The sequence below is a fragment of the Corvus moneduloides genome, chromosome 11 (assembly GCF_009650955.1).
Source record: "Corvus moneduloides isolate bCorMon1 chromosome 11, bCorMon1.pri, whole genome shotgun sequence".
NCBI classification, from domain to species: Eukaryota; Metazoa; Chordata; class Aves; order Passeriformes; family Corvidae; genus Corvus; species Corvus moneduloides.
The window spans coordinates 7,469,174-7,485,871 of NC_045486.1; the positions used below are offsets into that span (position 1 = coordinate 7,469,174).

General features: G+C 45.3%; 1 protein-coding gene across 7 annotated transcripts in view; it reads left to right on the plus strand.

Moving 5' to 3' along the window:
* ADAMTS9 (ADAM metallopeptidase with thrombospondin type 1 motif 9) overlaps positions 1-16,698 on the plus strand; it is an 81,264-nt gene that overhangs the window by 22,031 nt on the left and 42,535 nt on the right. For all 7 annotated transcript variants that reach the window (XM_032121107.1, XM_032121108.1, XM_032121111.1 and 4 more), the window contains exons 12-19: positions 3,247-3,392; positions 9,756-9,937; positions 10,033-10,169; positions 11,230-11,347; positions 11,607-11,702; positions 14,196-14,362; positions 14,471-14,600; positions 15,164-15,290. In XM_032121107.1, the coding sequence (XP_031976998.1) occupies positions 3,247-3,392; positions 9,756-9,937; positions 10,033-10,169; positions 11,230-11,347; positions 11,607-11,702; positions 14,196-14,362; positions 14,471-14,600; positions 15,164-15,290 (1,103 nt within the window). The remainder of the gene's footprint in view (positions 1-3,246; positions 3,393-9,755; positions 9,938-10,032; positions 10,170-11,229; positions 11,348-11,606; positions 11,703-14,195; positions 14,363-14,470; positions 14,601-15,163; positions 15,291-16,698) is intronic.

Sequence of the window (16,698 nt, forward strand, 5' to 3'; positions counted from 1 at the left end):
CAGAGTGATGTGCAAAGAGCAGCAGCTGAGTAGATCAGCACCCCTTCAGAGCTGCCTCGTGTCGTGCAGTGTCCAGCTGCATGGCTGTTAATAAAGACCATGTGAGCAAAAAACATTTCAGGCCACAAATTTAGACAATTTGACAAGTTTAGACAAATTAGACAAGTGTGATCTCAACTTCTCAGCTGAGTGCAGATGGGCTCTTGAGAAAAGCTAATGCAGCCCACTCATGTTCAGGCATTTAAATGTGTTCTCACAAAAGGGCTTTACAGAGTAATTTTCTGTCTGTGTGTTCGTCTAACTCAAGCTTAAAGTTTGGATCATCATAAACTCTGTCCTGCTTAGTATTTACTTGGGCTTGTAAAGTGCTGAGGTGCGAGTCTGAAGTGCTTTCCCTTGGAATAAATTGCTATTTTGGTACTCTGCTGTGGCCTGGAGCTCTGTCAAACTGCTACTTGCTGACTAATGGCTCGAGTCTGCATGTTTAAAGCCTGTGCTGTATGGGTTGGCAGATGGAGAAAATACCATACCATTTTTTATGGAGATATCTTTGGAAATAAGAGAGCCTGAATAGCTAAAAAAAGAGATCTAGCTAAAACTACTGGATGTAGATTTAACTGGGCTCTACATTTACTCTTAAATCAAGGGCATTAAAACAACATGGGAGTATTAACTTATGCATATTTTGCATATGAGGACCCTGAATCTGATAGTGCTAAATCAAACCATAAGCCCAGCCCAGAGTCTGGCTTTGCTGGGTGGTGGTTTTATCGTGTTCCACAGAACCAGCTTGTTGTTGGGTGGAGATAAATCTCTGAAAGAAAATAAAGAGGATTGTAAATTTGGGCCGCTCTCCCTTGTGGTTTTCAGGGCTGTTTAAAGAATGGTAACAGAAGAGTAGCTGAATAGTAATGATTTGTGTCTGCTGCCCTGTGGCAGCAGGTAGTGTATCTCTTATGCATGCATGGAGCTGCACACCCCATTCTGTCCCCTGCTACTCCATTCAGCCAGCCAGCCCAAGGATGGGAACTGGATTTGGTGAATTATCTGGAACTCCAGTGGCAAGACAAAGGAAAGGAAATTCTGCTGTAATATCTTCCATCCCTGCCAGTGCTCTCCAGCTCCACTGTGTGTCTAAGATACTCTGAATTTGCTCCAGACAACCCCCCTTTTATTCTCTTCATTCTGTGAGCTGTAAGGTTATAGGAAAGAGGACCTGGCAAGCTTTTTAGTTTTTCTTGCTGTATCTCAACATAGAAATTATTTTTAAAATACGAAAGGCACAAAGGTTGCATAGCCAGACTGTTCGCAGTGTGGTTCCAGGAAACACCATTTCGTTTTCATAAGGTAATCTTGCAATTTATTTAAAACAGCTGCTCTTTTCCCCCACTTTGCTTTACCATCAACTCCAAACCCCAAATTTTTAATAAAATCAATGGATGTAGATGACTTCCTGGTTAATACTCAACCATAGGATAGGAGACATATAGGTCATGTCACGGTCTGTTAGCTGTGTTCATTCACTAGTTAGCTATTCAGTCATCTTCCCTGGGTCAGTGGTGCCAAGCATGTCTCTAGTTAGATATTTAGCTGTGAGCATCAACATTGCTGCAAGAAGTTCTCCACTGGGACAGCACTGTTGGATTGGTGTCATGTATTTTTGTTATTTAATGATAGCTGTCAGACCTCTTTGGACCTGTATAGGGACCCCAACCTTCAGGTTTTCAACCTCTAAATGCCAGGAGGAGTTGTACTTCATAAGTGTTCATCCTGCAGCAAAGAAACAGGCATTTCAGCTGATTTTTTTGCTGTCCTTTACTGTAGCAGATGGGTTGTAGTCAGTTTCATCTGGGGAATCAGATCTTCGGATGAAAGCAAATCTCAGGCATGTTGCATCCTAGAGATCATGCTTGTCTCTGAGCAAACACCACATGCAGAACTCAAATTATGAGTTCTTCAGCTGTCCTGCAAACCATGTCCATGGGTAAATGCACCTGAGATCAGCTTTCTTCATCAGCAAAGCAATGTAACAAGTCAGCCTTCATGGGCAAAAGGTGTCTGTGTGCTGCAGAGCTGGTGTCCTGTGGGATGCACAGCCCCATGACAGCTTGATTCTGCTCTGTTTTCCTAAATAGCTTTATCCAATGTGGTTCATAAGGGTGTCTAAAAAAGCGGGATGAGCTTGTGGTATGTCTTGACACAACGTTGTGCTGTTAGTGAAAGGGGTGGAAAAACATGATGCATCAGCGAATTTGACCCTGTTTCCATAAAGATCATCAGATCTGAACAGCACCTGGTGCACAGAAATACTGCAAGGGAATATTTTAGTGATGCTCCCTACCTATAATCTGTAGTCTGCAGCCTCTTGAAATCTGTGAGCAATCAGCAATGTTTGGGCTTCCCATAATTACAAAGATTTAGGCATCTGCATATCTCTGGGTTTAAATCAACTGTAGCAAGCACTGTTCACTGAGAAGGGACATCTTTTCATCCACTCTGGTGAGGCCAGAAGGTGACTCTTCTCTAGAGCTCACCTCTGCAGAAGTCTGTTTAGTACATCTGGTAAACATACCCCAAAGAACACAATTTATACCATGAAAATGGGGATGGGGGGCTTGCCAAGATAACTTAATCTGGTTTTCCAAACAAAAGAAAGCAAGAGTCATAGCTGGAAAATGGAAGTGTAGACCAGGTCTTGGCAAGTCCCATGTTATGTCTGAGTGTAAAAAAAAAAACACTTTGGGTTGAGGAATTCATTTTTCTATTTTATTTGCCTTTTGGATTTGGAAGTTTGCTGCTGGATAGCTGTGGGGAGGTTTGAGTTTTCCCTGGTGTTTCTCCTCATTGCCTGTCTCCTCCCCTGGCACGGCACAGTTTCTGCAGCTCTCCAGGAAATCAGATAAAGCAGCTTTTTGAAAAGCCAGTGCTGTGAGCTTTGCTGTGCTGCTAAGCACCAGTAAGTAGGGAATATTCAGTGATTGCTATTCTCCTCAGTCTTCATCCCATAAATCATTCCACGGACTCAGCACCTTGCCTTCACTTTGTCATTTAAGGGTACAGAGAAAGAAAAATATGGGGGTGACAGGCAAAATATAAAGTAGTTCAGTTTTATTTGATTGCAAAATCATCGTGTGTGGCTGAGAAATAAGTGAGGCTGAGTCTTGTTGCCCAGGCTTGTCACTGTTAGTCGCTCATAATGCAAAGCAACACAGTCCCACCTTTGCCATGTCTCTCCTTCATACACAGCACTGCAGGTTTGGGATGTGCGTGCCCAAGGAGCGAGAGGCGCCGGTGACAGACGGAGCATGGGGCACCTGGAGCCCCTTTGGGGCCTGCTCGAGGACCTGTGGTGGCGGCATAAAGACAGCGATTCGAGAATGCAACAGGCCTGAGTGAGTGCACAGAGGGGAAGTGCCAGAGGGTGGGATGGGGAAAAGCAGTTCGGGTTGCCCAGATGGGCTGAAGTCAACTTCGGCTGTCCCCAGTCCTTGTGGGCGCCAAGGACAGATGGCTCTGCCTTGGGGATGGGTGGCTTTGCCTGGCACGGGTGAGGCAGGATCCAGTCATTGATTTGTGGGCAAAGTGCTCTAAAAAGGGATCCATTCACCAACGAGGGAAGGAAAAGGGTGGTACTTGCATGGGTTTATTACCTTCTGTTTTCTTGTGGAAGCACAGCTGGGGTCCCACTTCCAGAGGTGTTTTTCTTCCTCCAAAGTTGTGATTCAGAAAGGAGGGAGAAAGGAAGGAGTCTTCCTTTTTCACCATTTTACCCCTGCTTTGGTTGCTTTTGCAGCTGTTCCTACAGGCCTTTATAATAAAGTTTTTTGCCGTTTTATTCCTGCTTTGTCTGGTTTTGCAGCTTTTGGCTGCTTTTGCTGCTGATCCTTTATACAGTTACATTTCAGCTGGTGCAGACTAGCCAAACCTCAGCAGAAATCTGTGCCCCATTAAAAAGTGGGTCTCAAAAATGTTTGCTGTCAGCCTGGAATGCAAAATCCTGCACCCTTTGAAATGGCAGGGAATTTTGCTGTGGGCTTCAAGAAGACAAATATGTAGCTGGTATGATAGTAATAGCTTGAGCAACTGGTATGAAAGCAGCCTGTTTACCTAAATTGTGAATTGTGCTGCTTTCTGTTTAACTGCCTTCTTGCAGAAGGAGTGGGCAGAAGGCTTTCTGGGCTTTTATTTGTGACTGAGATACAGAGAGGAGAGGGGTCTATGGGGCTGGTTGCACTGAGGGGTCTTAAAAAGATTCCTGTTTCTCATCATTGGTGTTGGATGGTTTATTGCCAAGGAAATTGCCACTCGGGATGTGCCAGTGATAGTTTTGTCACTGCTAATGGGAGAAAGGAGAGCTTATACCTATGGCACTGGTGGTATAGTAACAGGAGAGGCTGCTCAGCACAGCTGGAAAAGTGTCAAAAGTTGAGGCTGAGAGAGAAGGACATCAGCACGTTAATTAAAACGATGCTAAGAAAAACACAAGCACAAAGAGCTCTCATCTGGCTGTGCTGAGACAGCACACTCCGTATGGTCTTCAGTAGCCATGGAAAGACAAAAACAAAGCATGTTTCCAGCTCTGCTGCTGAAACTTTGGATGCTGTCAGCGAGATATATTCCTGTCTTCTGAGAGGCATCTGTTTGGACTGATAGTTTTTTGTGATAGAAAATCTCCTTTATCCTAAAGGCTAGCCAAGGGATTTGAAATTCCATCTTCCCTGATAGCTTGTGGTTTGTATCCTGGTGCTTCAGAAGGTGTATTGCTGTGGCTGGGATTTGCAAAAGCACCTAAACACGCTTGGCACCAAGCGGCCCAAGAAATCCTTATGATTGATAGTGGTTATTTTCCAGGCCCCCTTTCCTGAACCTTGTGCTGACACTGGCCTCTCTTCTCCAGCCCCTCATGAGGTCTCCATGAGGAGTCATCTGTCCTGGCACCATCCACAGAACTTTACACTGATTGTTGGTTTGTGCCTGTGATTTGACACCACAGTGTGAGCTCCCACCACCTGTGTCCCCGTTATCATGGGGCTGCTGAGATGATGAAAATGGATGAGACCCCACTGGATGCTCTCTTGCCTTTCCCCCTTCTCAAAGTACTTCAAAAATAGACAGTTTCTCCTCTATTGTAGAAGGCAGAAAACTCAACCCAGATACCTCAAGTAAGGTCTGAAATAATTCTCAGTAAATCTTTTCTAGTCAAAGATGGTTTAGCTTTTTAAAGTTTTTTCTGTGCATGAGGATCTGGGGTGGGATCTTGCATCCAGTAAAAATTGTGTTAAATCTGGCATTGAAAATTACATCCATTCCCTCCATGGTACAGAAGGTAAGGCTGCAACTCCTGCCTCTCTTTGTAGAGTGCTCTGACACCTACATGGATGAGTATCCTGCAGGGGTGCAGGAAGAGCTGTAAGCCTCTGAAATGCCAGCATGTTTTGACATACCCTGAAGGAATGTATTTGCTAACCAGACCAGACCCTTCCCACTGAGATTGCCCACATGGGAATTTGAGCTTGACTGGTGGAAAAAGCCCATGGCTGCAGTGCATGATCAGAGGGTCTGTGGTGCAAGCCGTGGTTTTCAAAGAAAGACGTGTTGCAGAATTACAGGAAAGGGCATATTTGATAAGATGTCAATACCAGAAGCCTTGTTTTCAGGAATGGCTTTTTGGATGGGGGAGTGTTATCTCTGGATGCGAGTCAGATCACGTTTGCATTTTAGTCCATCACAGAAATATCCACCTGTGCTGAAAACTGTCTGAGCCTGACATGTAAACACATGTATAGGTTAGTGTGCTAGCCACCAACCAATTCCCAATCCTCGGGCTTCCTGGAATGCAGGGAAGGCTATCTCAAACTGATCTGTGTACGCTGGAACTTCACAGATTTTTCTGCTCTCACACATGAGCACAAGTACATGGGCAAATGTGCAGATGAACACGTGTACGTTGCAGTTAATTCTCCTGGGGCTTTTCATTGTGACAATCTGAGTGTTCCCAGGCAGAGCTGCTGCCCGTGGGGCTCAGCAGGTGCAAAGCACCCCCAGAACATCACTTCTTGGCAGGGTGTCTGTACCTGGTGCTCTTGGACTGCTGGGAGCTGGGTGCTGTCTCAAAATCTGCAAGTGAAAATGCTCAAGGTGATGGATTATGCATAGTTTATTTCAGACCTGTTGGGGTGGTAATGGGGATGAGACCGCATCATTTCCTGGGCCTGAGAGTTTCTGGGCTGCTGGGAGGAGTGCAGTGGTTCTGGGGTGTGTGCAGGAGCTTGTAAGGGGAATGATACTGGATTGAAAGTGGGTCCACGCTGGCTGTTAATTCAGAGAGAGAAAGGAAGTGGAAACAAAACAAGAAGATTTCTATGCATGTGCTGCTTTCCCTTCTGTCTCTGTGGTACATTGTTGATGATCCATAAAAATATTACACAGAGTGAAGTATGCTGTATTTATTCATGACACTGAAAATCGATGTTATGAGGGTGACTTATTTTTCAGAGTCAGCTTTTTCTGTCCCTCAGATTCTGTGAAAAGCAATGCTGCTTAAAAACACTCTGTACTAGTTTGAAAGCAAACCAGTGAGAGATTCCAAGTCAGAACTACAATTTAATAGGAAAGTTAAAATAAATGCAGTAGTACAGAAACACTGACAGAGTCAGAATACAACCTGACAGCCTGTCAGGCAGGGTGGTGGTAGCAGTCCAATTAAATAGTGGCTACCGTCCTTGTTGGAGTGACAGATGTGGTGCTGGCAAAGCGGTGATCCTGTAGAAGGGTCTGGTCCTTCTCCAGTGGTGGTTGTCAAGCTCATATCCTCTGGGAATCCAGTGGTAGATGCTCCCGTGGTGTTCCAGGCCTCAGATTATAGCCAGGTAAGAATGCTTGGTTCCTCCCCCTGGGCGGAGCATTTCACAATGGGATGATGTAATTTTATGGGTCATGCAGTGAGACCTTGATGGCCCATTAACCCCCGGAGGGAGTCAGGAGGGACGAAACATGATCAGGAGCACTTCGCCACCTGTTTTTAGCAGCTTATGAAGATGGTAATAGAATACATAGTTTTGGTTACATCTTACATTGTAACCTAAGACACACTCTGAAACCATCCGGGGAGTTTGGAGCTGCTTTTAAATGTCAGAAGTGTGAGTGTGTTTCGGCCCCCAGCACTGTCTGCACGGAGATTTACTGCCCGGATTACCAAATTGACAGTTTGCAACAAGATGGCAAGCTGTAGCATCCTTTAGTTTGTGGTGTATCCATGTGTTAGTGTTATCTCAATCTCAGGGGTCATGTCTAGAGAAGAGAAAACTAAATAATTGCTTGGGATTTTGGATTTTATCAGACACACCTTAAAAAAAAAAAAGAGGCTCCTGCATGTTCTCCTTATCTAAATAGTTAAGAGTTTCATTTTAGTTAAATTGATTTTTATTGGAAGCAATGTGGTTACCATAAAAATGTTGTAATTGCAATTTTTTTTTTAAAGAAATACCCTCTTAAAGGTTTGTATACCTCAGAGGCTTTGTCAAACTGCAACAGTCCTGCAGAGGTACAAATGCTTTTGAAGTGAAAATGATGAATCCTGTTAACTCCTCCATGAAAGACTCACCCAGGTCTGGAGTGTGCTGCTGCCATGATTAAGAAGTGTGCTGTGTAGTGAGATGGTTGAGATGTCCCTTTGTAGCTAGAGGTAGCTCATGTGCAGGCATGGGATGGGCTCTGGTATTGGGAAACCCCCAGCAATTGCCATTGTGCCTGCAAGGCAAGGAGGAGTTTGGGCTATGTCTAAAGGGGCTGCTGTGCTGATAGCCTTAGAGCTGTCCCAAGTGTAATCAAGTAAGTTATTTGAAGTTGTTTGTCACAACAAGGTGAACAACAGACTAAATCGGTAAAAACCAGGTTTAGACTTATTCTGCCACTAGGAAGTGGTGTAAAATCTTCAATGGGCACTGTGCAGTTGCTTGGGCTTTTTATCACTGGTACTTGCTTAATTGCAAACACCAGAAACATTTGTACGTGACAAGAATTTCATTTCTAGATGGCATGTGAGAACTGCCCTCAGAGCAGGTAGAGCTGGTGTTAGTAGCTATTGCTCAGGCTGTTCATACTCCGTGGCATTTAGGATAGGACTAGAGGGGTCCGCACCACAGCAGTGAGGATCTCAGTGACTGGAGGATGCTGGCAGGAAAAATCCCATGTGTGTAACTAGTGGTGCTACAGCATCTCACCTGCAGCTGCTCAAGGAGGCAACTCCTTCTGCCAGACCTGTGAGCATCCCTAGTGGTGCTGATGGGGTGGTGAGGAGTCTGCCTGCCTTTTCCTGCTTTGCAGGCAATCTTTTGGCAAGGGCGAGCTGTTCTATGCTTCTGTCTCTCCATTTGTTTCACAGGAACTCTGCTACTTGAGTCACAATGAGTTTTTGAGCGTAAGAGTGAAGAATTGTTATTTGTGGGAGAAAAGGCACTGCTGGGCTTCCTGGGTGGTGGAGGTGCAGAGATGCCAAAAAAGTTCTGTTCAGCTGCAGGAACTTGTTGACTCACAGTGTGTAGAGACCATTGTGCATGTGCAGAGGGGTGCTGTCCCTTCTGTTAGAGGTGTTGGCTGCATGCAACGTGGAGATCTCACGGTGAGCATCTCTGTTCTGAGGGCAGGGGTGGTTCCCATTTATCACTCATTCATCTGCGTCTTGAAGGGTCTTCAAGTGTTCAAACCTTTGTGTGTTCCTTCCCAACCAGGCTCCAAGGGAAGGAGCATTCTGCCAGCATCCCTGGGGCACTCATGAGTGCCTGGTCCCCAGGCAAGACAGAGCTGATCCTGAAGAACAGTCCTGGAAGGCAGGAGTTGTGGGTGCCAGGATGTTGGAGCCTGGCATGTAACTCTTCTGATTGCACTGCTCTTCTGATTGCATTGCTAGTGCAGGCACTCATTTTACAGGGGGTGGGTAGAAGATGTAGGTTTGGTGGTTATTTTGATATGCAGCTCATTCTTGCACCACTGCTGGCATTTGGAGAGGCTCTTTCAATCCTCACAGTGATGTTCTCTGGCAAAGGCTCCATCTGCATGTGAGAAAAATAGTTTTATGACTACAGCCCTGAATCTGTGAGTCAGGAAATTTAAAACGATAGCTTCTCCTAGGCTTATCCACTTTTTATGTGGCTTGGGTGGGATCTCTCTCCCCACTTTAAACCAGTGTCATCCTGCTATAAAATGGGGGTAAGTTATTTATTGGCTGTCTTTGGTGCTTTCTGGAATATGTGGAAGTTATTTCAAAGTGCTCAGCATTAACATTTCTAACATTTGGGGCTAGAAATCCTGAAGGACTAAGTGCTGCCTCTGCAGGGAAGGAAGCCTTTTCTCCTGTGATGTTTAGTTATTTGCAACCCACTAAATCAAAGGCAAATTTTCAGCCACAAAATCCATAGGACTGATTGGGTTGTAAGGAGACAAGGGCCTGAGTGGGATCCCTCAGGTGAAAATAAATCCTCAGGTGGGGAAGAAGATGTTGCTCTTCCTCTCTGGCTTCTCTCACTGCCATGGCATCCATCAGAAAGCACATATTCTCTTTTTCATCCCTTTTTATTGCATATGTGATCTTTTTTGTTAGACACCGGCATAACATTTCCTGCTTGTCAGCCTGGGATACTAGTTAAAGATATGCACAAAGACAGAACCCACAAAATGCTGTTGCAAATCCTGACTGTACTGAACAGGTTGCAGAATTGCAATTCCACCTCATTGCCAGCGTGGTGTTGTCTCTGCAGACCCAAAAACGGTGGGAAATACTGCGTGGGTCGTCGCATGAAGTTTAAATCCTGCAACACAGAACCATGCTCAAAGCTGAAGAAGGATTTCCGGGATGAGCAGTGTGCCGACTTTGATGGGAAACACTTCAACATCAATGGGCTTCCCACAAATGTGCGCTGGGTTCCCAAATACAGCGGCAGTAAGTGGCTGGGGGGGATGTAGATCCTGCCTCCTGCATTGCTGCTTTGGGATGACGGTGTTCAGATAGCGTGCTTCTGGTTTCTCTCACCACAGTCCTGATGAAGGATCGATGCAAGCTGTTCTGCCGGGTGGCAGGGAACACAGCCTATTACCAGCTGCGGGACCGGGTCATCGACGGGACGCCCTGCGGCCCCGACACCAATGACATCTGCGTGCAGGGCCTCTGCCGGGTAATCATTTTCCTTCCTCTTCACCAAAGGGGGATGGCAGTTTTGTAGGGCAGGCTGGCACTTCTGCACCATGATCCAGGCAGTTGTTGGCATGTCCTCTTCGCTCAGGGGCTGCCAGCAGCATCTGCAGACTCCGTAAGCCCTAAATGGTCTGACATTTGTGCCAACCTCCAGATTTGCCAAAGAGCCACACATGGAATCATAGGATCATTTAGGTTGGAAAAGACCTTTGAGATCAAGTCCAGCCATTAACCCAGCACTGCCAAGTCCACCACTAAACCATGTCCCCAAGTGCCATATCCACATGTCCTTTAATACCACCAGGGAGGGTGACTCCCACCACTGCCCTGAGCAGCCTGTTCCAGTGTTTGACAACCCTTTTGGTGAAGAATTATTTCCTAATATCAAACCTAAACCTCCCCTGTTGAACATAAGGCTGTTTTCTCTTGTCCTATTGCTTGTTACCTGTGAAGAGCCTGACCCCCACCTGGCTACAACTTCCTTTCAGGTAGTTGTAGAGAGTGAGAAAGTCTCCCCTGAGCCTTCTTTTCTTCAGGCTGAGCTCCCCAGCCCCCTCAGCCACTCCTCATCAGACTTACTCTAGACCATTCACCAGCTCTTCTTGGGACACACTCAAGTGAAAGATGTTTGCACATCTGCCCTAAGTTATTGAGGGGTGTGGAGGTCTCAGCCTAAATCCCAGTGTTGCTTACTTCTGTGCTTTGCCCCAGTTCTTCCTGATCAGACCCCAGATTTCTGTTCACAATCATTCTTCGCACTTTTCTCTATGGGAACAATTGATGCAAGAATTTTTCTCTACTGAAGGCATTGCCTAGTGCAAACAGCCATTTTGATTCTTGCTTTGTTAAAAAGCCTTTTGTTGTAAAACCTTGTGGGATGCCCACACTGTAAGTCAGTGGAAAAATGTGGGTAAGCAAACCGCTTTATCTCACGGCAGCCTTTTGCATAAACAGCTTTTGTGTGCCTTAATTAGGAGATTTGTCAATGCTGTTCTAGTCTGTATTTGCTCAATCTATTTTTTTCAATTTTTCTCTTAAAGCAAGCTGGATGTGATCATGTGCTGAATTCAAAAGCAAGAAGAGATAAATGTGGTGTTTGTGGTGGGGATAATTCTTCATGCAAAACTGTTGCAGGCACATTTAACACGGTGCATTATGGTAAGAATCTGTTGCTAAAAACTTCATAGTGAAAAATGTGGGTCTGTAAAAGCCATTACAACACTTAATCTACAAAAACACTGATGTAAACCACAAAATCCTTCTAGCTATAGTATATTCCATTTTATAACTATGCTATCCCTAGCTGAAACGTATCAGCTTGTGTAATGTGAGGTAACTTTGCTCATTTCCCTTCCCCTATACAAAGCAAATGAAATGCCTGTGTAATAGCCTTGACTTTCTGTTAAATCTTTCCTAGGTTATAACATTGTGGTTCGCATCCCAGCTGGTGCCACTAATATTGATGTGCGTCAGCACAGTTACTCAGGGAAACCAGAGGATGACAACTACCTGGGTGAGTTGTACTCCTTATTTCACTCCAGAAATCTGCTAGGTTGCCTGGTTGTGGTGATATATCTACTGGCAGCTCTCTGCTAGGGAGGATGAAGAATTCGTTTAAGGGAGATGTTTTCTTGGTGGGAATTTTTATATGTCTGCCAAACATCCAGCCTTATCTTCTTCCTTTTATTTTTGTTCATGCTGTCCTAAATGCAACATTTGGGAACTTCACCAATTGTAAGAAATATTCCCTTAGGGTTTGTCTAGGGCTGTGAAGGACTGTTGAGCCTGGGTGGGAACTGAGGGATAAAGCTGGGAACCAAACAGGATTCTGAGTTCTGCTGGAGTCTCCTCACTGCAACTGCTGTCACCATGCTTTGGCTGGTGCCATGTCCTGAAAGATGTTTGTGCAAACACATACAAAGAGAAATTGTCTTCTATTCTTCTGAGAATAATAATTCTGATTTCACTTAGACTGAGGCCTGATAGTGACACGTAACTGTAAAGAAATAGCCTGCACCAAAGATGTTGGTTTGATTTAAACCTAACAGTAACTTGGCCTTTGGCTGAGGGACTTTCATAGTCACTGTTTTCTCTAACCTGTGGCTGTGTCTTCAGAGGCAGATGAAAATGCTTCTGTTAGACCACTCTGCTACATGCACATATATGTTGTTAGCATGGCCATGAGTGTCTTTTCCATCATGATCACTAACTCACCCCATGGATAGTTCTGTTTGTGTTCAATAGCAGAGATAATACAAATGAACATCACGACTGATGTTACACCTGCTAGTTGAAGGCTGATCTTGCCATTAAGTCCTGTTTGGGGTCTCTCAGAGTCTCTGGTCCTCCTCTTCTGCACACCCTGTGCCTTGCACTACCAGTTGTGTTGCAGTAGCACAGGGTCCTGTATTTACGTCTCTCAACAGGGCACTTCATTTTGTTTTATCTCACCAAATTCCTGTAACTGGGTATGTTAAAAAGAGGAGTTGGCTGATGGCCCCTAGCCCATCAAAGGTAAAGGGAGTCACTTGAGAAACAATACCAGAGACTACCATGCACCAAAGGGAGGCAATGCTGACAGCCTTGGCTGTCTGAAATGCCATCCATGTGGCTGGACTCTTCACTGAAGCAAAAAGATGAGGTGGTGCAGCATGAATGCACATCAGCACCAAAAAAACCTTACTGAGGTCTCAGAGTTCTCTGTCTTGGAGGAGGGAGGCAAGTTTTATTATTCCTCTTTCCTGGAAAAAACAATCCTCGCTATGCTGTGCCTACTCAAACTGGTTCACCCCAGAAGGAGCCCCAAACTTCTCAGCTCTTCTTGGAGGGCCTTTAATCTTCTTGGGAAACAACGAAGTCAAATCTTCTTTAACGTTGCTTTAATATTGCTGGGAAAGCATCTCTTCACGTTAGGCCTGACTAGAAGCAAATGAGAAGTATGCATGTGTCCACTTATTTTGCAGCTCTCTGAGTGTGAAATCTTGGGCCCTCAGTTACTGTGAACCCTGTAGTGGCTTAACAATTTAGGAGGGATTTGATGTCATCATCAAGTCCAAGATGTACGTGCTGTTACAGGAGATACAGTAAAAGAGAAGGAATCCTTTAATGAGTTTTACTACTGCCTAATAACATTAAAGCTTCCAAAGTGTGGCACTTGTTAGAGTGTAGCCTCTGCTTTGTGAGGTTTTCTCCATCTATGTCTGTTTGCTACTGAGCAGTGTTTTGCTTCATTATCGCTCCTCATTTGATGGAAAAACCTTCCCTTTGGTGTTTTGGTGTCTAGATTTTTGAGTACAGGGGCTTTTTAGTAGCAGAGCTGTGATGGGTGAAATGGTGGGGAAACTAACTTAGGAAATTAGCTACATAATCGCATTAGTGTGAAGTTGTGCAGCAGACTGCTGTTTTCAGGAAACTGTTCCTTTTATAAAGCATTTAGGCTTTAAGCCTCCAGTACTCTCACATAGCTTAAGATTTGGAATAATAAAATGTTCGGGGGGAGGAGGGAGAGGAAAAGAAAGGGGGAGATACTGACCAAACTCCCTGTAATTATATACTAGAAAATCATGTTTAGGTAATTAGGGTGTGTGCATTTACCCTAAGAACACACCTGGAAGCACCAGGGAAGCCACCCTATCCACACAGCTAATGGAAAGGTTTGGGCAGGATTATTTCTGTGGTATGTGTGGGGATACAGCCTATGCGTGCTCCTTGCAGCAGCCAGCCCAGAATGCCTTTTAGATATCTGCATTGGCTTATGGATGAACTGTTTAGCAACAACTTCAGGCATTCAGCCTTCATTTTTAAGAGGCTTTCCAGTGGAAAAAGGAGAAGGCACAATGTCTGCAAGAGCTCTGCTGTTGTCTTTACATCCTTTCTGTTTGAGAGTGCCAGTGGGCTTTTCCCCCCACCCCCAAGGGAAAGGAGCACTGAGACCGCATGACCCACATTGTAATGTACGTATGAGTTAATTCTGCCTCTTTAGTTCTTGTTTTTTGCACCTATGCAGCCTTATCTAACAGTCAAGGAGACTTTATATTAAATGGAGACTTTGTCGTCAGTATGTTTAAAAGGGAAATCAAAGTTGGGAATGCTGTGATCGAATACAGTGGCTCCGATAATACTATTGAAAGAATTAATTCTACAGATCGGATTGAGCAAGAAATAACGCTGCAGGTGAAGTATATGTTGTGTGTATGGACAAGTCTGCCCGGCATTGTTGGACTGAAAATAGTGGGCAGTGATATCTGTTGGTTTACTCTGCTTCATTTTTCTTCTTCTCAGGTTTTATCAGTGGGCAACTTGTACAATCCTGACGTTCGTTACACGTTCAATATCCCTATTGAGGACAAACCTCAACAGTTTTACTGGAATGAGCATGGCCCATGGCAGCCCTGCAGTAAGCTTTGCCAAGGTGGGTGCTTGGGAAGGCTTAGTTTTGTCCTGGATTCATTTGGGGTTTGGGCATTGCTGTCAGATCTCTCTCTGATTTCTTCGAGATTCTTACCCTGTGGGTGTGATTGTTTCCCTGGACTGCAGTGGTAGGTAACATCCTACAAGGTGCTTCTGGATTTCAGAGCAGGACACCTTACAGCCCCTCCCAGCCAGGTGAGCCTCACAACCTGGTCTGCAAGTGAGGAAGCTGAAGCACAGAAAAGGTCATGAGGCATTTCCTAAGGCTGCAAAATGCACCAGTGTCTGGTTTTGGGTCTGACATCCGATCGTTGCCAGTGCCCACCCTGCTAAATACTCAGAGCCCATCCCTATGGGGGTGCTACAGCTCTCTGCTTGTGTCCATCCTGTCTGTGATAAAGCCCTTCTACTCCGCTTAGTCTTAAACTCTCTCTCTGTTTCTGATAGAGGTAGGAAAGCACACCTAAACATCTCTTAAATGCTACTACGAAAGGTGTAAGAGAAATAACTGAATTGGTCACTTCGCTGCATGACTCAAACCAAGTGCTGGTTTTCTCTGTGCAGGAGAACGAAAAAGGAAACCTGTGTGTAAGAGAGAGTCGGATCAGCTCACGGTGTCAGACCAGCGATGCGATCGAGTTCCCCAGCCTGACCCCACCACTGAGCCTTGTAACACTGAATGTGAATTAAGGTGCACTGTGCTTAGCTGTGTATATAAATAACATTGTGTACTCATTATTTACTCTTCTTTCCATGCACTTCTCACCATAATTCCCTTTCTCACCAGCCTGTATTAGATTTTGAAAAACAAAAGGATTGGTAGTTGCCTCTTTGTCAACCAAGAGGGATTGTCATCCACCAGTGGTGTTTTGAGAGGCACTTTTTGATGTTTTTTACATTTCTCTTGCTTGATTCAATTAGGGCTAACTATAACAAAAATTCTCTAATGTTGAAAAATCTCTCTGTGCAATACAGGGTCTGAAATTTGCATCTGCCTGGATCAGAAATGCTCAGAGCCATTCTACATACAGCCTGCAAAGAGGGGAAAACATACTTAAAGCAAAAACGTAGCTAAGACTTGGATTTATCATTGTTTATTTAAAGCAAAGAATAGGTTTAAGTGTAGAATGGGTTTGGGGCTGTCCCCAGAGAATTCCTGGCAAGCTGGAATTGATGGAGCACAGCCTAAATCATCACAACCCATTTTCCTTTAAAAAGCAATCTGTTTTCTTTTCTGGGGCTTAAATATGGTAGCCTTAAGCGGCTGCTGGTGAAGCAATTCAGATGGCCGAGTTTCCCGAGGGGTTTCTCAGCCCTGTTAAACCGGGGCTGTGCAGGCCCGGGTTGTCGCGGTAACAGCTGTTGCCATTGCAACAGGTTGGAAACTTGAGAAGGGCAAACGCAGGAGTCTGAAGGCATGCAGGGATGTGAGGCTCCCACCAGTCAGGAGCTATTGACTCCAAATCCCCTTGATCTTATTCTCCGGGCTGTGCTGGAGTTTGCTCCCTTGCCTTGGGAGCGGGGCTCTGTGCTCCCTGTACAGGCACAGGCAGCAGCCTGAGGGTCTCCAGGACCCCCAGAGGATGTCACTGCCTCCTCCCCCAGAAGCCACCCCTGTCAGGTGTGAGGGTCATGGGCTCCTGTTGGTTTCAGGGTCTCCAGCACCTCCCTGGATCAGGCCTCATATCCAGCATATCTTTCCAGAGCTGGGCTGATGTGAAGCAGGGCTGTATCCCCAGGTGGGTCCTTGAGGGCCTCTAGCACCATCCTTGTTGCCTATCTCACAGCGGAGGCAGCAGAGTGGAAATCTGTCTGTCAAGAGAACACCTCTAATCCCTGCTGACACAGCTAGGGCTTGAGTGTCTTGTAGCAAGCCATTTGCTTGTCCTTTGGAGTGCTGAAACTGCTCTGTGGGTATCCTGCAATGTGGAACACCTCTCAAACCTGTGCAGGTCATTTTCTGGTGCTGTATTTTCCAGCTTTTATTTTTTAGAGACAGGTGCGGGGGAGCATGGGCTAGAAAGCTTTCAGAAGCTTTCAGAGCATTGTTCCTTGCTTGGCCATGAACTCCCATTGCCACGTTGGTCCCACAAGGTTAC